The sequence below is a fragment of the Phoenix dactylifera genome, chromosome 1 (genome assembly GCF_009389715.1).
Source record: "Phoenix dactylifera cultivar Barhee BC4 chromosome 1, palm_55x_up_171113_PBpolish2nd_filt_p, whole genome shotgun sequence".
NCBI classification, from domain to species: Eukaryota; Viridiplantae; Streptophyta; class Magnoliopsida; order Arecales; family Arecaceae; genus Phoenix; species Phoenix dactylifera.
The window spans coordinates 35669257-35690879 of NC_052392.1; the positions used below are offsets into that span (position 1 = coordinate 35669257).

Here is a 21623-nt window from a genome sequence, read left to right on the forward strand (position 1 = left end):
TTAAAGTCCGAATCCGACTTGTTTTTCACAAACCACCTACACTCTTCTTCACTTTGCACAGCCGGTTTATAGATTCCGAACAATTTAGTCATAAATTTCCACAAAACTTTTTTTAATTAAATTTATTAAATTAATTTTGAATAAATATATTCACGATTGTCAAAAAAAAATAATTTCAAAAAAAATATCAATCACAACCATCAACAAAATAGTTCAGAATGATTAGCATATATATCACTATCCAATCTATATATATATATATCTCAATCATTGTGGAGTTGCTTTTATTTTTGGATAATCTTGAATCAAAAGAATGATATCTAAGTCTAAAGTTGGTGAGCCAGTTTCCACCCCACCTTTGGATATTTACACTAATTAATATAAAAACACATATAGTTGCCTGCCGTGAAGAACTAAATTTTCTTTCCAGCTGTTAAAACAAAAGGATAAAGAATTAACAATCATTCTCACAAACCTTTGCATGCGAAAAAAAAGGACAACGAGGAAAAGAACAAAAGAGGCAAAGAAAAATGCCCATCTAAAGATACGTGGAAGGATAAGATGCTAGGCATCCGAGCACTCGCCACGTACCCCGTCCTGACGACATTACGCGTGAACTCGCCATGTGCAAGGGAGTACGTCTCACACGTATGGTGTATCGCATCAGCTTCATCGCTTTCGTGAGATCTAAAGCACACGCAAGCACGAGACCAATGCGCCTTTGCCCTCGACAGCATCCTCTGGGTGGGTCCCACGAGCCCTATACCCACCCAAGCCGCGGGCCCCACAAGGGGCCGGGGACACGCGGCTGTCGAGGTGTCCGCGTCTGGCGATACGCGTCCCTTTCGCTTCCTCTTCCTCCTTCCTCTCCTCCTGTCGGTAGGTTCGAGCTTGCTAAAACCCTCACCGGCTCACCAAAAAATATAGTACTCCCAATATGCCCTTTATCATTTCGACCATAATACCCTTTAGTAGGGTTCAAGGTAGTGCCTGCACTCCCCCATTCTATGACATAAATAACCTTAATTTTGGACTCATGGTTTTTTTTTTTTTAATGTAGTTATAGCTTTTAAAGCCTCACATTGTCAACTTCACAACAGCCGTTGATTAGATCTAGCGGAGTGTGGGTGATGTAGGCGACAGCCATCTGCTGCTTAGAAATATTTGGGCTATGGTATGTAAGAGAATGGCTATTCAGGCCAAGCATATGTATCGTGAGGCTAATGGAGCTGCGGATTGGGTAGCTTCTTATGTGGCTAACCATTTTGGGAGGCCCTATGGCTGGAGGAGGAGTACTTATCCGGAATGCTTCAAAAATTATTATCTTTTGACTTTTTAGATGTATCCGTACCCATCATATATGATACATCTGCTTTAGTAAAAAAAAAAAGTTTCACATTGTGAGAACAAAACCAAATAAAATACAGAATATATCAAAAAATATCATCTTGATTTTTTATAGGTCTCTCTCTCTCTCTCTCACCCCTCTTTTTTTTTTTATTTAAGCCTTTGTTAGAATTGGAATGGGAGGTAGTCTGCTCAAAATCAGGACGAGGAATGATTCAAACTTAGGTCACTGCTATGAACTCTCAATAACCTACCAAGTAAACCATTTGGCACCTCCTTAAAAGCTCAATCTTTGGCAAGATGCCTTGCACCTGCCAATATCTCATAAATGTTTATGTAATTTCTCTTTTACTAATAATATATAATAAAGTCATAGTTATTGTTTGTATATTTTATTGTTCGACACTTTTTATGTGTAAACATTATAATTGTCTTTTTAATTATTATTAATTACGGCAGTCATCCATATTATTATAGTGACTACTTTATCCAGCAAAAAAAATCAATCATGGTTGAGCTAGACAAAAATGATTATTATTTCTGTCATTTTACGAGAAAGACTTAGGGAGCACTAATCCACTTCATTGAAGGAAAATCTTATCTGCTATTGATAGGAAAATAATTAATTTTGTATGGATTGATTTTTTGAGGATGCAAGTGTTAGACATTGAGTTAGAGGATTTTGTGGCTGTCGGCATAGCTGTTTAATGATCATAGTTTTAGGATATATTAAATTAGTGACACATCTTTTCAGGGGTCAAATAATGTGAAGATGAAGTTACATGGAAGATATGGGCGCGGAGATTTTTGGTTGGCTAAAATGATGGTAAAGCTAGAGCTTTCAAGGGTCACTTACTTGAAAGTTGTGGCCATGATAGTAAATCAAATTTGAACTTCAATTATTTGAGCATCTTCCAACATTTGGATGATGCTGAAATAGTGGACAGCCCTTTTTGTTAGTGGTCCAATGAGCTATATATATTCCCTCTTCATCTTTATGACGGCTTGTATAGAGCCTTTTTTTGTTAGTGGTCTGATGAGCTATCCATGGCCCCTCTTTTCATCTTTATGAGGACTTGTATGGTAGCCTAGTGAGTTATGTATGGTTCCTCTTCATCTTTGATGATGGCTTGCATACTTTTAAATCGAATCAGGTTACACTCACTAGGTTGAGGTACATACACTATATCAGTCGGTAGAAGCCCAAGGTTTACAAACCCTTTGCTCTTGTCTATTTCAACAGGTTATTAATAACTAACATTCTAGTTCATCTCAGATGACATGGAACGGTGAAATTTTCCTTAACTATGTTTATTAGATAACTTGACCTATCTAATAAAAATTAATAATGAATGTCAACTAAATTAGATGATGACAGTTCCTAACCATCCACATCATCATCTCATACATAACGTATATGCTATACAGTGGTTATTATAATGCAAACTACTATAGTTTTTTATTTGTGGCCCTTAACCTCTGGCTGTGCTAAATCATGGAAGTAATATATATGACATGTCAGTTTATAAGGTGCTCTCTCAATAATTGTTATGCAAGCGGAACAATAGGTAGCAATCATCATTAATACAATTATGTTACTTGAGACAGTGAGCTCACTATAGAAGAATTTCAATTAAAATGAGAACTCTTTTATTTGGATATGAAAATCATCTGGCTAATAAGTCCGCTTGTAAATACACTAATCAATCAGTGGTAGAAGCCCAAGGTTTACGAGCACTAAGCTATTAGCTATTTCAGTGAGTTACCAATAACCAAGATTCTAGTTCATCTTGGATGACATGGAAGTGTGAAAATTTTCTTAAATAGACTTATTGGTCCTTAATAGTTAAAATAAAAAAAATAATTAGTTGCCTTGCCCTATCTAATAAAAATTTTTTAAAAAAAATCAACTAAATTAGAAGATTACAATTCACAACCATCTATATCATACTCTCGATATGTCAGCTGATGTGGCGCAAAACAATTTCCTATGATAACGAATGAAAACCTCTGCGACTTCCTGAATAACCCCAAAGGAATGATCAAAAGTCTTTCTCCAGTTGCCTGCACACAGAATGTGGAATATATAAAGAAGACATGGAATAAATTGGAACTGAGGATAGGATTGAGTGAAGCAAGGTTGCTCTCCCCACAAAGGAGAGAGAGCCTTCTATTCCTAACTGCCTATCCTAGTCCCCACTTTATCAAGCAAACATGTGTAATCAACTAGTCTAAGCGCAAATCCAGAAAGTGGAACTCGAGTAGTGACATAGCCCCCCCTTTAATAGTATTTGTAGAAGTTCACATTATCCATCTCTTTGATTGATGGTGAAGTGGTAGGACTAAACTTGAGGTGTGATTTTTTTTTCTTTTTTGCACATTGGTGACTAAACTGAGTATGAGTGTTGCCCAAAAAGTCAGAAAGTAGAATAGACTGTAAGAAAGACATAGAGGTCGAGACTTCCCAGATAAAATTATCGAAGTGATGAGCCGCATATGATGTCATCCAATCCGCTGCACTGTTGGCCTCTCTATAAATATGAGTAGCCTGGTGAGAGGCACATTCGCCTAAAAGACTGTGAATATCGTAGAGCAGTCGTATCCCTCCATCAACATATTCAGGATTCTGAATCCGCTCGATCACCATGGGAGTGTCTTCCTCAAAGATAATGTGGTCCACTCCCAACACCCATTTCGCATAGAAGATACTCTCGCAGGCGGCTCTGAGTTTGATGTTGGCGACAGACTGGTCGAAGATACATGCACTGTGTAATCTAATAATTTTTGATGGCAAAGCCAGCTCGCCGCAGCATCCATCCTCCTAAAAGTGCACAGTGTAGATATATTAATACTTTTAGACACAAAGAGTCCCTTGTTGTTGCTCAAGCTACCAGCAAACCATCACCTGCGAAAAAGATTGCATGGCAAAGTTGAACGGTCTCTTCAAACTTGATTGACAGGCACAAAGTGTCGTCTTATGCTCTACAGCTGTATGCAACAATCTCGACAGCATCTGAGAACACATAATAAGGGGATAATGGAAGCGTTGCCATAATCCTATAGTTCTTGATGTATGTGCTATTGGAGAGAGATTTTGTGAGGCATTTTTTGGGGCAGAGCCGCAGAAGCCAAGAATTTTCGTCCGACTTTTTGATTGCGTTGTTCTACGTACTATTTGATAGTCTGTAGAATTTTTCGTATAAGATCAGAGTTGGTGAGATATTCTATGAGGTATGAGAGTCAGGATTTTTCTGGCAGGTATTGGTAGTTCATCGCATTTGTGGCTTGGAAGTGTTTTAGAGCTTCCAATAATTTATTATGCTTGTACATATTTGGGCATTACTTGAAATTAGTTGTGCCTTTGAGCAAGTGGATCTTGTTAGTTGAGACTTGCATCACTGTACTCTTATTTCTTTTGATGGAAAAGTTGAACAATACAAATTAGCCTTATTAGAGTTCTTACATCAAGTCATATTTGATTAAGCAAGATTTGCAAAAGACAACCAATGGATTAGAAATAATGATGGCACCTGGTATAGCTGAAATATGAATATGAGAAGAAAGTAGAGAGTTAAACTTGTCAAAGCAATGTTTTTCCTTCTAGATATTATGGGTGACACGAAGTCATGCATATCAGCTTAAAAGAGCCAAAAAAAACCTAGGATGTTTTTGTGAATATCAACTAGAGTTCCGGCATGTCCAAACTTCAAATGTTGAAGCAGCTAGAAGCAATGAATGCTATGGTTAATCCAATTATAGAGACTATTGAGAAACTAGATCGTTAAGATAAGGCTTATGCAAAAGTTATCCAAGATATGTATGCTTTTTAAGAAGATTTAGTTAGGAGGCTGAAGAATCAATCAACTTTAAAGTAACTCTAGAGATCATGTAACAAAAAGAATAATTAGATGTTTAAATCAAATATATTATTTGATTTGACTCGGTAAAGACTAGAACTAAAATATTTTGTGTTTATCCAAATCATACTTGGCCTCGATCCAACTCCAATAACCTACCGTTTCTAAAATCTTTTCTATGAATCTAATCCAACCTGACTTGACCAACTAAGAGCTTAGCTTCAAATCAGAAACCATGACTAGAGCATGAAATTAGAAGTCTAAAGATGCATACCAAGAGAATGCAACATACACATGTACAACCTTTTGAGATTTAAAATAATGAAATTATAACATTACGAGAACCATTATAGCAATAATGGTGTTACTCTTTTACATTATATATAATAACAAAGCAAAATATAATAGATTATATAATTGCCTCTTGCTTTTTGCATCTATATTATTTCTTCAAATGGAATAATATTTTCAAAACTCAATTTTGTCATTTTCTCACCAAAAGTTGTTTCTATTTGAAAAAAACAACTTTTATCAAATAAACATTGATCAACAAAGTAGTAATATTATTTTATTATTATTATTTAATTTGCCATAGCAGCTACTGTAACAATACAAATTTTAAATCCTACTGTCAAAGTTGCTTTTCCTCGTGTTGTCAGTTCCTTAAGACAAGTGTCAAGGGTGGTTGAGTCATTCCATGAAAGGGTAATCTTGTCATCGAAATAAAGACCCACACTAAAATTATTAATATTCTTCACAAGTTTTTAAGGCCTTTCCGGATTTAGTGGGGTGGAAGGCCATGGGATGGGTGGTTCTATATACACCCCCCCTATTGCTCAGGACACCCCCCAAAAATTAAAAAAAAATTAAATACTCTCTACACCCCCCCCCCCCCCCCCCCCCCCCCCCCCCCATTTGCTAAGGACACCCCTAAAAAAATAAAAATTTCTAAATTACCCCCCACCCCCTCACCTAAATTGCTCTCTACACCCCCCAAACCCCCCCCACCCCGCTCTTCCCCTCCAAAACACCCGCCGGCTTCTCCCTTCCGCCCAAAAAACCTCGCCTCAAGCACCTCGCCGGCGGCCAAACCCCTTCCGTCTCCCTTTGAACTGTTCCGCCCAAAGCACCTCGCCAACGCCCAAAACCCCCCCGTTCCCCCTTCTCCCTCTCGTCGCCGGCATTCTCCCGATCTCCGACCACCTCGCCGGCTTCTCCCGGAATCACCTCCCCAGCCATCTCCCGAGCAACGAGCACCTCGCCGGCGCCTCCACGACCACCTCGAGGTAGCTCCCCCCCCCTCCCCAAATCGTTCGGCACTGGTTCTTTGAACCAGTGCCTTCGGTTTGGCCCCATGGGGCCGACCCGCTGCAATTGGTTCGGCCCCATGGGGCCGACCCAATGTATCTTGGTCCCCATGGGGCCGAATCCAAATTTTTTTTTTTTTCTGTTGCTAGACTAAGGATTATTTTTATTCCCAAATTTTAGCCTAGATCACGTCCTTAGGGTGAATTGGATACCCAACATCAAGGACAAGTTTTTCATTACTAGATTAGATAGTAATTTGAGAAGTAGGGATAATTTAGAATCATTATCATATAGCATTAACATGGTGCATCCAAATATGATGATCTTATTACCTTCATCGATGTCATTCTTGATCTTGGAATGATTATCTCATATCAAATGCTCTATCAAATAATAAAACCACAACATTAGTTAACGAACAAAAACTAAAAACAAAAACTAAGAACTGCGGCATAGTTTTAGGTAAAGTCTATTATTGAGTTATGTCTTGAGTTTACGAGTCGTATACTTTTGAATTATCATTTATGTATGCAATTGAAGTAACATTGAATTATTTATCACAAAACCCAATCATGTAGATTCCAAGAAGTAACTTGTTTCTTTTTTGGCTTGTTTTATCATTTATCATTTATGTATGCAATTGAATTATTTTCTTTGATATAGCCTAACATTGAATTTCTATATTTTCAGACATGGATCCCGGTCCCTCCAGACTTAGACCTACGGCGTAAGCTAGGAGACGTCGTGCTAGGATTGCTTCTCCCGAGCCTGCTCATATGCCATCGCCCTCTCCTGAGTCAGAGCATGATGATATGCCCGCTAGGGGCGAAGACGATGAGTCCGTTGGACCATGTCCAGGAGGTCCAGAGGATGAGTCCGTCCTGATCAGTTTCAGGACGCATATAGCAGCTTCCATCTGGAGGCAACAGGTATTGTTTATTTGTTATAGCATTATATTTTGTTTATTGATGTTTTATAAAGTAGTAGTAATTATACATTTATATTACAATTCCTATGCCACTCAATATATTTAGCCTCTGATAATTTACCTAATAGATGTTGCATTTCAGACCTCTCGGCTTTCTCTACAACCTTAAACCGTTGACGTACATTGTAGATAGTCTTGATAGTCGTAACATTGAGGGCATCTCTTTCCTTCAATGTGGATAATATGTCCTTTGGACGAACCAAACTCTTCGACATATCCACTAACAATTCCGTCTCCTGCTCAGATAATCTCCCTGCATATGAGTGCCCCTCCAGATTCTCTGCAGCGGGATGATTGTGCACTCCACATACGACCAGTAATATCCAATCATCCGCAGTATCCAATTTCTTTCCTCTTAATGCAAAAGGGCATCCACACTTCTTTGTCCCACAGGCAGTCTTTATTCGCTTTTCTTTTTTGGTTCGGTACGTCCCACCCCTCTCACAACCTAACGTAATTCTGGGTTTCTTAGAAATGGTACCTGCATCGGATGATTTGATTACAACAACAAAACCATTTCGCCTCCCAGCTTCACGACACCAATTACACAAGTCCTCTCTACTCTTGAAGATCTATACATTAAACAATTTATGTAAGTACACAGTTGTAAAAATAGCTCGCTAAACTAATACAAAATTGCACAATACATTATAATACCTCGTAAGTTGTAAATTCGCTTGTGTAATCCAGTACAAATTCTGATCCAATTATACTCGATTCGGTTGTAGCATAGCCCTACATATAAAATAATTTATCACCAAGAATTAATGAATCAGAGGATCTGTTCGGCACAAAATTCAGCACGGCACGCGATTTGGCACCAGAAGCCTTCTGTTCGGCTGCACAGTGCCGAACAGAAGGCTTCTGTTCGGCTGCACAGAGCCGGACAGAACCCTTCTGTCCGGCTGCACAGTGCCGGACAGAAGCCTTCTGTTCGGCACTGTGCAGCCGAACAGAAGGCTTCTGTTCGGTTGAGGGTTGCCGAACAGAAGGCTTCTGTTCGGCACTGTTCAGCCGAACAGAAGCCTTTTGTTCGGCGATCCAGTGCCGAACGGAGCACGAACCGTGAAAAAAAAAAATTTCGAAACAAGGTGGAACACGTACCTTTGCGGCCGATTCTTCGTCCCAAATCACTAGTTGCTTGTCCATGCTTCGAATGGGGCTTAAATCTCCTTCAAAGATCGCCTAAACGATGTAAATGGATCGAGGGGTTTAAGGGGGGTTTGAGAGGTGTTTTTTTTTTCTTTTCAAAACGAAACGGAGGAGGAGGAAGGAGGGGTGTACGGAGAAAATTTCAAGGGCAATATGGTAATTACACTAAAGGTTAGTTTGGGTATTTTTTTTTTTTAGTTTTTGGGGGGTGTCCTTAGCAATAGGGGGGGTGTATATAGAACCCCCCACCCCCCCCCCCCCCCTCTCTCGCCTTACTATTTCGACCATTTTCCTCCTTCGCAGAGGAGGTAAAATCCCGTCTCCTCCCATCCCTTCTCGGAAACCCAGACCCAATGTCCGACAAGAATCTAATCTGAGCCCATAATATAAAAAGAAAAGGGTGGCAAGGAAAAAGAACTAAAAGTCTCGTCTTTGGCCCCTCAAATCCTCTGTTGGGTCTCTCGCGGCTTGTGGGATTCCAGAGGGCTCTGCGCTTTTTCTTTGGACAGCCCGGAGAGCGAGCGAGCGAGAGAGAGAGAGAGAGAGAGAGGCATGGCATTCTCTCGATCACCTCCTATTCTCTTCCTACCAGCCCTTCTCGTCCTCTTCCTTTCCTTCTCCGTCTCCTGCGCTTCTTCCCGGCTTCACCGCACGCTGATACCAGGTACTCTTTCTCTCTTTGCCAGCTTATTTCTTGTGTTCTTTCTTGGTTTTAGGTTCTGCGTTGTTCTTGTTCGCAGAAACACCCGTTGTTGTGGAAAAAGATTCGATTTTGGTGCGTCTTTTGAGATTTCTCTTTTTGGGTTGTGTATGATTTTTATGGGGAAGAAATCGTATTTTTGTTACAAAAAATCGGAACTGTTTTGGTGGATTCTTGTGGATTGCAAAATGCGGTGGTGCGAAGGCCAAGAGAGAGGCAGGGCATTCTGACGATCGCCCGTTCCTCTTCTTCTACCTACCGCTCGTCTGCCCTTCTTTTGCTTGTCTATCTCCCACTCTTCCTCTAATCTCCAGAACACATCATATCGAGTGGTCTTTTTCTCTTTGTTACCTCATCTTTTTGTCTTCTTTCCTGTTTTTAGGACTTAGGTATTACTTTCATGTGCAGGAAAAAGACGTGTTTTTTACGCTTTTTGTTTACTTCTAAAATTTCTCCTATTTTTTTCCGGCCATTTCTTCATCTTCTTGCTGATTATTTTCTTATGAGTTTGGGCATTTTTCTTGTGGCCCGAAACCTTTTTTCCTGGGAAAAAATACGATCTTTATTCGTTATTGATTTTGTTTTTTTCTTTCTCTTTTTTTGGGTGGTGGGTTTTTTTCCCTTTTTTTCTCTGGGGATCTCCGGAAAAAAATTCTTTTGTTTGAATTTTTTTTTTGGGAATTTCAAAGGCCTCTTCAGTATCTGGACGGCATAGAGAGAGAGAGAGAGAGAGAGAGAGAGAGAGAGAGAGAGAGAGTTTGGAGAACCATGACATTCTTCTTTTTTTCCTTTTAGCTTTAGACATGACATTCTTTCGATCACCGGCTTCTTTCCTACCATCCACCCTTCTCATTTTCTTTCTGCTACCCGTCTCCTTTTTTTTGTGTGTTTACTTACCTAATTGTAAGGTTCGTGGTATTGTTCTTCTTGTGTGCAGAGACTCCGTTTCTCTTTTCTCTTTTTAATGTTCTCTTGTATGTGCTTGCTGAGATTTCCTTTTTGTAGGTTATGTTAGTGCAATAGATAAAATCATATTTTTATGTAAACAAAAGAGAGAGTTTTGTATGAGTTTGATTGCTTGTAGGTGGAAGAGGGGAAGATGGCTTGGTTATGTGGAGAAGGTCTCTTGCTGAGAATTCATCATCTGTTGAGCTTTCCAACAGCTCTTTCATCTTGGCTGCGGAGAGGACAGACAGGAAGGACCCTTTGAATGGATACAAACATTACACCGGTGGTTGGAATATCAGTAATAACCACTACTGGGCTGTAAGCTCTTCCACCTCTCTTCTATGGATTTTCTTGTTTTTATGTAAATAAATTACTTATCTTTTTTGTGTTTTTTCTTGGCAGTCAGTCGGTTTTACAGCAGCTCCCTTGTTTGTCCTTGCTTTGATCTGGTTCCTGGGATTTGGTTTGGTTTTATTGCTAATATGTTGCTGCTATTGCTGCTGCCGACGTCAGAGTTATTCCTATTCTCGCACGGCATATGCTCTCTCGCTTATTTTGCTCATACTATTTACCTGTGCTGCAATGTAAGTTACATCGCTCTATATTTGCAGATTGATTTTGTGGCCCAGTTGGTTCTTTCCTTTTTGATAGTGTTTATAAATGATGCCCAGTGTTGGATGCATCGTGTTGTACACCGGTCAGGGGAAGTTCCATTCCAGCACTTCAAATACTCTAGATTATGTTGTGGGTCAGGCCAACATAACGGTTGACAATCTTAGGAATTTCTCAGAGAGTTTGGCAGATGCTAAGAAGATTGGGGTGGATCAAATCTTCCTGCCTGCTGATATCCAGGGTAAAATTGATGCCATCCAAACTAAGCTCAACTCATCAGCTAATGATCTTTCTACTAAGACAAAGGACAATTCTAGGAAGATTCAGCACGTGTTGGATGAAGTGTATGATTATTGACTCTTCCATATACCCTTTATTTAAATTATGCAAAACATTATAATTGCGAACATTTTATGATGGGCAATCTGTACAATCCTTGCTGTGTACTGCAGGGTATTGGCTTTGATTATACTTGCCGCAGTGATGCTCCTTGTGGCGTTTCTTGGATTCTGTGAGCATATATGGCTTCTAAATCTCGAGAAACTTACTAGTAGTTTATTTGTTATTGCATTTGCTAACTTGCTTATTTTATTTTATACTATTTGTGCAGTATTCTCTATACTTGGATTGCAATTCCTTGTCTCCATGTAAGAAAGATGCTTTGACCACCATCAATTTCTTTCTTCTTTGTGCCTGTCCACATTTACAGGGCCTTCTTCTAATCTTTTTTACAACTGATAAATTTTACAGCTTTGTGATTGTTGGATGGATTCTTGTAGCGGGTACATTTATCTTGTGTGGAGTTTTTCTTCTTCTACATAAGTAAGTTCTTCTAGAACTATATTATTATTATGTTCTGCTGCATTACTTAGTCTCACAATTTAGATTCAACTTGATCATATGTACTTATGTTTGGTAAATATGAAATTTTAGGATTTATCAAGTTCTTCTAGCTTATTGCTAGTAAAATTGGAAGCTTAGTCAATATATAATATGTTGCTTTAATCTTGAGAATGCTTTATGGTATACAGGAAAAATGGATGTTAATATCATGTGCCCTTAATGACTTGTGGCTATGGAAGATATCCATGCTTTTATTTGTCTAATTTATTACTTTGAGAACTTTTGTGCATAAGTCTTATAACTGCCATCTCATTTGTGATTGCTAATTTTGAAATTCACTAATGTCTATATAGAATCTCTCATTCTTATTCATCAATACTGCACTTAGAATGTCAATGGTTTATACAAAGGTTAGAGAACTTGAAGCATTTATTATGTTTTTGACTACTCCCCTCCCCACAAATGGTGGAGGTTTTTAGTTATTATATTTTTATCTCGAAATGCAGATGTGAAGCTAAATTAGTTAGTTGATAGACAGGGGTTCTGTTTGTAGTTCAAATTTTAGCTTTAATTTCTTTTTTTGTGAGAAACAGGGTTTTATCTGATCAAAATCATCCTTTTCATTTTGAAAAGGATATGAGAAACAAGAATCTATCCTTAATGGTAGCAAACAATATTAATTTCATTAGAACTTCTTCAGCAGATGCCAATTGCTAACATAAAAGCTACCATGCTAGAATCATCAAGGCTAACATAAACTCAAAACAAAGCTAAAAAAGCAAAACAAAGAATGTGTTATAGCAAGAGACTTCTATCTAGGGTGCCTCAGTTGCTTCCGAACCCTTCTGAACCCTTAGAAAATCCTCCTGCACCAACTTCCAAAACACTTCCTTTTTCTGTTTTTTGATATCCATATCCTCACAACTAGAACTGTTACTGCACCCATACTTGCATTATTTAACTAATGATATATCGGCTGGGAGATCCCAACCCCCCATATGTGCATTATTTTACATGTCTAGATTTTTCATTTAGCAAGGGCCTTAAGGTAACAGATGCCATGCTTTACATACCTTCCTCCTGTTATTGGTCTTCAAGAGAGCAATTACCCCACAAAGAATTATTGTCTAAGAAGTTAAAGTGAGGAACTCTCCATTTCAAGATTTTGGTGCTGATAGTGTTGTTAGATTGTTTGACAACATTAGTGCCCTCTTTTGTTTAAATATTGGTGAAAAGGATTTCGATCCAATTGTTCTCCCTTTTATTTTCATCATAGACTAGATGCATTGAGAAAAGGGAGACTTAAGAAATGTTGAGCAGTGAGCCATGATCTTATGACCCTTTTTTATGAATACACAACTTTATAGACTTGTATTCTTCTACCTTAGTAGCAGAGATCTTTCATTTAGGGTGGTGCGCCAGCTTTAAGAGGTTTTTATTAAATATTTAAGAGATTCACTTCCCCATACCTACACCAGTCTTGCTTCCATCAACTAAGAACTATACAATCATTTATTATGCAAAGTTTTGACCTAAGGTTCCCAGGCTGTCCGATCTCTCTCTTTAGACAAAATTTAGTAGGTTCAGTAGCTGAAATAAGTTCTCCTTTAATCTATGCAGCACGGACATGGATATGGGATATGGACACAAGACAATATGGATACAATCATATGATTATTTTTGAAAAAAGTAGGAAACAAAATGGTGCATTTTCGAATCTTGAAAATTGGGATATCTCGGACATATATCCCAGAAACATTTGGCAAATATCGGTATCCGAGATGTATTTGATGTAGACATGACATGCGATCTTAAGTATTTTTGCTTTGTAGCCTTCTCTTCAACACTTCTCAGAGTGTATGAGCCTATTTAAACATACTAGTAACTCTCTCAAGTCTCAACACATGAGCCCATGTACCAAGCAGTTTGTCTAATTTTGGAAAGTGAACCTATAAAGGTGTCTCCAACTGGGCAGCACGGACATGGATATGGGATATGGACACAAGACAATATGGATACAATCATATGATTATTTTTGAAAAAAGTAGGAAACAAAATGGTGCATTTTCGAATCTTGAAAATTGGGATATCTCGGACATATATCCCAGAAACATTTGGCAAATATCGGTATCCGAGATGTATTTGATGTAGACATGACATGCGATCTTAAGTATTTTTGCTTTGTAGCCTTCTCTTCAACACTTCTCAGAGTGTATGAGCCTATTTAAACATACTAGTAACTCTCTCAAGTCTCAACACATGAGCCCATGTACCAAGCAGTTTGTCTAATTTTGGAAAGTGAACCTATAAAGGTGTCTCCAACTGGGCAGCACGGACATGGATATGGGATATGGACACAAGACAATATGGATACAATCATATGATTATTTTTGAAAAAAAGTAGGAAACAAAATGGTGCATTTTCGAATCTTGAAAATTGGGATATCTCGGACATATATCCCAGAAACATTTGGCAAATATCGGTATCCGAGATGTATTTGATGTAGACATGACATGCGATCTTAAGTATTTTTGCTTTGTAGCCTTCTCTTCAACACTTCTCAGAGTGTATGAGCCTATTTAAACATACTAGTAACTCTCTCAAGTCTCAACACATGAGCCCATGTACCAAGCAGTTTGTCTAATTTTGGAAAGTGAACCTATAAAGGTGTCTCCAACTGGGCTAATTTTTTCAAAAATGTGATTGATTTACCCATGGGATAAGGCTTGTTACCATACGGTACATGTTGTGCTGGTGAAGTGCCAACATGGTAAAATGTTACATAACCCCAGTATGATACATGCCCCTCTGTGCCAGTGCCAGTGAATGTTGAACCAGCCCACCAACACAGACTGATATGAGCCAACTTGGATCTGTTTTTGTTGCCACAAGCCTCCACAGCTTTGCATGTGGTTGTGCACGTGTCTGAAATGGCTTAACATGGTATGTATTGTAGAAGCCTGTCATTGGTATGAGCATAGCTTCTGGTACCTATATTCTTGAATTTACCACCAGCAATAAGCTGAATATATCCTACAAGTCATCCTACCACCAGTCCTCAGTCCACCATTTCAAAGTGGAGATGCTTCATTGTAGCCTTTCTTGAGTTAACATAGGTTGGATTAGTAGCTTTTTGAGTTAAATACTTTGTCATGAGTCCCTCACGGCTTTTTCATTGGAGCATACCCGAAGCTTTTAAACTCTAGGCTGAAATCTAACATGTGGTTATGGAACCACAGCAGTTTGAAACTCAATTTCAGACTTTTTCAGCTGATAATGGCGTAGAATTCCTTTTCACACAATTTTATTGAAAAAATTATCTGGAGAATCTAACAATTTGTTCTGTTTGAAGCATCAAGTTCTCTTCTACCCTTCTGCTTGGCTAAATAGAGTATTTACCCAATCATAATTAAGGGATATATATCGGATAGGCTGCTCTTTTGTTACTCGGTATTTCCCTTAACCCTTTAGATTTTGTTGTTTCTGTCATGACATTGACGATATTATTATGCATGAATACAAAACTTTGCTATCAAAAAAATTACAAATATAACATGATGTACTTATATTATTCAAAACTCCAAAACATTTGTTTGTTTAATAATTTTATATAAAGAGGATTTTGAAATATGCACTGATATCTACACAAAATAAAACTCAGTGTGAATGCATAAAAGCTACACCACATTTATATATATTACCTTTAGTAGGTAGTGATATTTAGGGTGCACAATTTTTAGATGAATTTTTTGGGCCATCTTTAAATAACTGAATACAATTGGATGCATTTCACATATTTCTTTGCATTTTTATTTTTTTGCCTTGATGGATTTTCCAAAAGACTTCATTATTTGTATTATAGACTATCATTAGAAAATTAATTATGGACAACATCTATTATAATTTCTTAACAACTTTGTTCTTCTGTATACATTCATCAAAATATTCAAAGGTTAGATTAAACCATGGGCTATTATTCCCTTTTAAATAAATGTACAACATGTACTTTTTAACTTTTTAATTGAGATATTCACTATTTTAATTATATATTTTATGTCACTATTTCCTTCCTCTGTATATAAAGAATATAGTGCTATTTAATTCTATGACACATCAACACTGTTCTTTTCTTTTGAAAGAAATAAATCTATTGCATACAGAACAAACAACTATTAAGAGGTCAAAAAGTTTATGTAAAAAAAATCATGAGTTTAACATTTAAGTGAACTTCTATTTTTTAGGTGTCACCACATGTAAGTTTTAATAAGTCAGTTTTGGCTGTGGAAAATAACTTTGCTAAATAAGTTTCAACTTTAGCAGCGTCAGAGTTTTAGTTTTTGGTGGTTTTGACTATACACTTATTGATCATTAGAGAAGCAAATGCTATGCCCTGAATTTATCATAAATAATACTGATGGTGTAACTTCTTTTTGATTTTATCAGTGTGGTTGCAGACACATGCGTTGCAATGAACGATTGGGTCGATCACCCTCATGCGCATACAGCTTTGGATGATATTCTTCCCTGTGTTGATACTGCCACTGCTAACGAATCACTGTACCGAGGCAGGGAAGTCACTTTCCAGCTGGTAAATGTTGTGAATCAAGTCATCAACAATATTTCCAATAGGAACTTCCCTCCTCGTGCCGGACCTCTATATTATAACCAATCCGGACCATTGATGCCCCCACTTTGCAACCCATACACAGCCGGCTTGAGTAACCGTACATGCGCCACTGGAGAAGTCAGCTTGAGCAATGCGTCACAGGTAAATTAGCCGATGACTATTATATTGCTGAATCATTTATAAGGAAAGAAACCCTAAATATTCAATGAGAGAAGTGAAGGTAAACCGGAAGGTCACACCATCAGAGTGTGTAGATATATATCTTCAAGGGCCTAGCCTTGGCAGGGGCCTGCAAGAATATCTCAGAAAGCCTCAAGGGCTGGAGCTGGTTCCACTAAATCTCTTTTCTAATTAAATAATGTTTAATAATTATATATAAGCCGAATGGACTTTAATTTAACTTTATTCCTAATGCAGGTATGGAGGGGTTACATTTGCCAAGCTGCTGTTGTGTCTGGGTCTGAGATATGTACCACCGCTGGCCGGGTTACTCCAGGCATCTACAAGCAAATGGCAGCAGCCGTCAATGTGAGCCAAGGAATATACCTTTATGGGCCATTTCTCACTGGTCTAGAAGACTGCACTTTTGTGCGACAAACATTTACTGAAATTAATAACAATTACTGCCCTGGCCTGGAGCAGCACAGCAAATGGATCTACGTTGGGCTTGTGATGGTGTCGAGTGCTGTGATGCTGTCTTTGATCTTCTGGGTCATCTATGCCAGGGAAAGGCGTCACCGCAAGTATAACAAGCAGTTTATTCATTCAGGTCAGCCACCTCTGCCTCTACAAGAGAAAGCACCATAGGATCTTGTTGATCTTATATCAATCTAAATAGGTTCCTCATCCACTCTAGTCGAGTTGTGATGATGATGTGCATAGTCGATGATATTTTATGTAATATTTTGCCGAGTGCGCTTAATATAGTTTTGAGGATTCTGCTGCTTGTGCTAGATGGGTGGCTTATGTAGTTTGTTTATCCTGACTGCATTATTTTGTTTTTCGACATGAAATGCGGTTCTTTCAGGTTTACTTTCTAGTGTTTACTTGAAAGACAAACTTCTCTGATCCTTGATTAGTGATGATTAAAATATATGGCAGCTAGCTTGTAAGTACCCATGTGATCATCGGGTAGTGATCAACTATACTAGTTGTTGATCTTAGAAAAATTAAATATTTAATGCTGAAAGGTGCTAGTTTGAGCAAGCAATGTGTTGGTTATTTCAGAATGCAGTACATCGGTTATGCCTCGAGATACTTGTTGAATACAATTCATGTAATTCTTTGTTTGTGCGTAAGAATTGATACAATTTTCTGCATATTGGAAGCAGACCCATCTTGAAGCCATTGCGACTAGCATGAAGAGTTTTTTATTTGGGGTAGGTTTAGCTCATGAAATTTTGGTGATGCTGAGATCTCTTCAGAGCTTTCCTGCTGCAAAAAAATGCTTCCTGGCCCGACTGTTTAGAATCTAAATAGGATGCGGAGGGGAAACTAAATGTTGCCAAAGCTTGATGTCTGTGTTTAGAAGGCATATTTGGCCCTTAGATGTGTATATACATTGTTGGAACGGCTACCTTACAAAGCTCATGAATCGATACAATCAATTGTGTCAGCTCTTGAATCGATACAATCAATTGTGTCAGTCGCCAAAAAATCTTGAAGATAAGAAGTCTTCTTCAGTACTGTATTTATATGCTCTGCAATATAAGAAGTAATCCAGTCAGCTGCTGTATTGGCTAGTCAGAAAACATGCATGCATATGGTTACATTTCACCATTGTAGTATTGCAGGGTAATGTGGATGGTCAGGTGGGTATCTGAGAAGCATCAATGATGTCAATACACTGGTCATCTTTTCTTATTTGTTAATGTTGAGTGAATGCACATGAATATCGGACCTCAAAATGCTCTCCCTTCTGGTTGCTATCACCTTTCTTTAGTGCTTTGAGTTCTGTCACCAGTGTCGACTGCTTGCGATTGTTGGCTGATTCCAGCTATCGACAAATTGGACAGAGCATTGCAGCTGAGGTTGAATCATCTCAATTTTTGGAACCATTGGAAACTTGCGATTACTGATTAGTGGTTAATGATGGGTGATTCGAAACATCCATGTAAACTTTTGGATCGTTGAGCCGAAAGCAGGTTGGTTATGCAAGATTCCTTCAAGTCAGTTCTAATGGCTAAATCTGAGAACAAAACCCAGTTGCACACCACTTGCTTGTTTTGATGCCTTCAAAGTCATGAAAGCAGCATCAGTGGCCAAGGAACCTTATCCAGTGAAGATGTGTGAGATTAGTTCTTGCAAATATCTAAACCACAAATGACTTGACTAAAATGTCACAGCGGAAGACTGACGGCCCCATTAAGTTTGCCGATTTGCAAAGTAAAATGAGCTATTGTGGGGACAACCAAATTAATACTATTGCAGTCTCAAGTCGAAGATTTAAAATCGCCATTCATTTAGGTCAATGTCTGGAACCTCTCGTTTTGTTGGTTTGGCCATGTACAGTGGATTGTGATCCAAATTGCCGCTATATGATGCAACCGCTCTACTACACGTATGGAAAGCTGAAGGCCACTATCCGTTGGTTGGGTAATCAAAGCGTGGGGCTCATGCTGGCCTTAGAACTTAATAAGCACAAATCGTTTGGAAAGAGAGATGGGCTGTGGATTCTTATTCAAACTTTGCGGCTGATAGTTTGATGGAAAGATGCTGACAGCAACTGGTGAAGTATCTTCTTCTTAATTTTCCTTCCAGGGTAACTTATCTTTTCTAGGGCAAACTGCATCCAATGCATGATCTGATCGAAGAGAAGAAAGTAATTTTCTCAACCCACTTAATTCGAATCTCTTAAAAAGATTTAGAAAAAAAAATACGAATGGTGAAAGACAGCTTTTTCCAAATAGACATGACTAGTAAAAATAATCTTGAAAAGCTAAAATCCTGTAAGAGTTAGATCTCGATTTCTACATTAACTTTGCTTGCAGCCGTTTCACTTAATTCTTTTTGGATTAGGAGATATGCATCGTTGCCTTCTTTTTTACGTCAAGAGATGGGTGTGCCAGGAAAACTTGTTCACCGGTGGAGAGGCATATGTTCCTATGACTGAATCTAGTAATCAGATGGGCATGTTACCTATGTCGGATTAGTTGAAAAAGAGAACAAAGGAAAGAAGATCATAAAAGTAGCATGGGTTTAAGTACTTTGACTTTAAAGAATTTTCGCTACCATCACTTCATCTATTCGGAAGAGGAAGAGGTGGGGTGTAGTCGGGGCTACGGATTATTCTACTACTGTAGATAAACTAGAATTCTATAGGAAGCTAAAGTATGGAATCTAAAGAGTAAAAGCAATGATAAGTTAAAAATGAAGATTAAAGTCAAATCTGGTTGATTGGTTAATCGAGAGATAAGGATCTCATTTCTTAGATTATATTCCACTATTTATACAAAAAATGGTAACCACCTACTCCCATCAGTAGCAGCCCACATCTGGCTTTCACCTTTTTTGACAGTTTTGACCACCAAGATTACCAATTTCCCACTCATCATGCTTTTATTAACTGCTAAGTCCAATAAACGTTTGCTTGGTTTCATACTGAGGTCATTACCCTTATATATGGTCAGACGATAACCCTCTATTCAAGATAGGCGATGAGGCCGACTCAAGCTCTTCATTCTTCCTGATAGCTGCTCGGTTTGATGTGTACCATACTTGGGCTACTAGGCATCATGTCTTACTTCCTAGTGAGACCGAATAACATCAAAGTCTTTGCCTAAGGCTTCCTTTAGGGTTCCCCTTTTATCCTATCCTAGAGCCATCACATTTATAGTGGTCCTCGGGTATCAAGAAGTGGTATAAATAGTTAGCCACTCCTTGGCTTCCATTCCATAAAGGATCTCATCCTAGGCTCATAATTCTTGCCCTTCTCAATATACACAATATTCACTTGGCCTTGCCCACTTGGTGCATTGGTTGGCACCTTTAGTGTTTTATGCTAAACATCTTTTGGTGTACCGGCCTTTAGATCATAGTTGGTCTGGACGTGTTATGAACATCCAATCAAAATCTTTTATGATTTTTTTCCTTTGACCAGCCCGTTTTGGGACTCAAGTAATAGAATTTGGCCTTGATTGCTCGGTGCATTGCACTATTTAAGAGGAAGGGGGCCTTCACATTGTAGAGCTTAAAATATTATTCGATTTTTTTTTAAAAAAATGCCTTAACCGAACATCATACGGCCATGTTATGGCTTCCGAAAGTTTGACATATGATTAAGCTTTTCAATATGGCGGATCCCACTTCTGTACCTTGTCCAGTCCTTCCCATAGTAGCCAAAGTGGTCTACACTAATTTTGATGATTATTCTAGATCAAGGCATCTCCTATTTAGGAGATTTAGCTCTTACTAAATTAGAATTGAAGATGGAGAAATGCCTGCTTTACTAAGACTCAATCATCCCTCGCCCAGTTTCATGACCTTTCTCTCACAATATAATCCAGTAGCCTTTCCTACTCCACCCATAGACCATCCATAGCAGCACCAATTCCTAGAATTGGTTTTCTTTGGATCTTTGCAAACCACTTGCCCCATTTCTACAATTGGATTCCAGGCTAGGGCCGCTCCTTGCCATCCTTTCTCACAATGATGATGACGAAGACTTCCCCGCCTTCCCCGCCATCTTGATCTCAGTCAATAAATCGATGGATCCAAGAGAAGAGAGCTTGGTCTTTCAAGAGTAACATTGGCTTCTTTGTATCATTATAAATATGAATTTATTGTAAATATTAACAAATCGTTTTACTAGAGCAATAGTCACAAGGTCTATATTTTCGTGTGTTCCGGCAATCATAAACTTTTTTCCATCTTTAATAAATCAATACTTTTTTTTATCGCCTATAGAAGACAACATCTTGATCCCATATGTACGGGTTCCAAGAATAACGTGGAATATATCCAAATGAACTACGTTGCATGCCACCTCTTTATTGTACATCTCAGTTATTGTGAATTCAAAAGTACAGGGCTTAGTGATCTTCAGCTCGATATCCTTTTGAATCTAACTGAGAGAGTAGAGATGTGGACGAGACTTGGTTTGCAATCCTAGCTTGCAAAGATAAAATTCATCTCGCATTCGGGATCTACGATAACTTCATTAATAGTTTGCTTTATCTAGATCTTCAAGTGGAAGATCTTTTCTCGCACTTCTGAATTTGCCTCAGTTTCTATCTCAAGTT

At 38.4% G+C, this 21623-nt stretch overlaps 1 protein-coding gene across 2 annotated transcripts; it reads left to right on the forward strand.

Annotated features, from left to right (window-relative positions):
• The first annotated feature begins 8927 nt into the window (after nt 1–8927).
• On the forward strand, nt 8928–18154 carry LOC120103913. Of its 2 annotated transcripts, XM_039132992.1 has the most exons (10): nt 8928–9316; nt 10437–10618; nt 10703–10884; nt 10972–11256; nt 11365–11423; nt 11523–11559; nt 11663–11734; nt 16200–16524; nt 16801–17152; nt 17715–18154. In XM_039132992.1, exons 1-10 carry the CDS (start codon nt 9205–9207, stop codon nt 17723–17725), a joined length of 1617 nt encoding a protein of 538 aa, XP_038988920.1. In that variant the 5' UTR covers nt 8928–9204; the 3' UTR covers nt 17726–18154. The 2 variants fall into 2 exon arrangements, with proteins under 2 accessions (XP_038988920.1, XP_038988919.1); XM_039132991.1 differs by lacking the exon at nt 17715–18154 and having other exon boundaries at nt 8929–9316; nt 16801–17476.
• Nucleotides 18155–21623: the final 3469 nt, after the last annotated feature.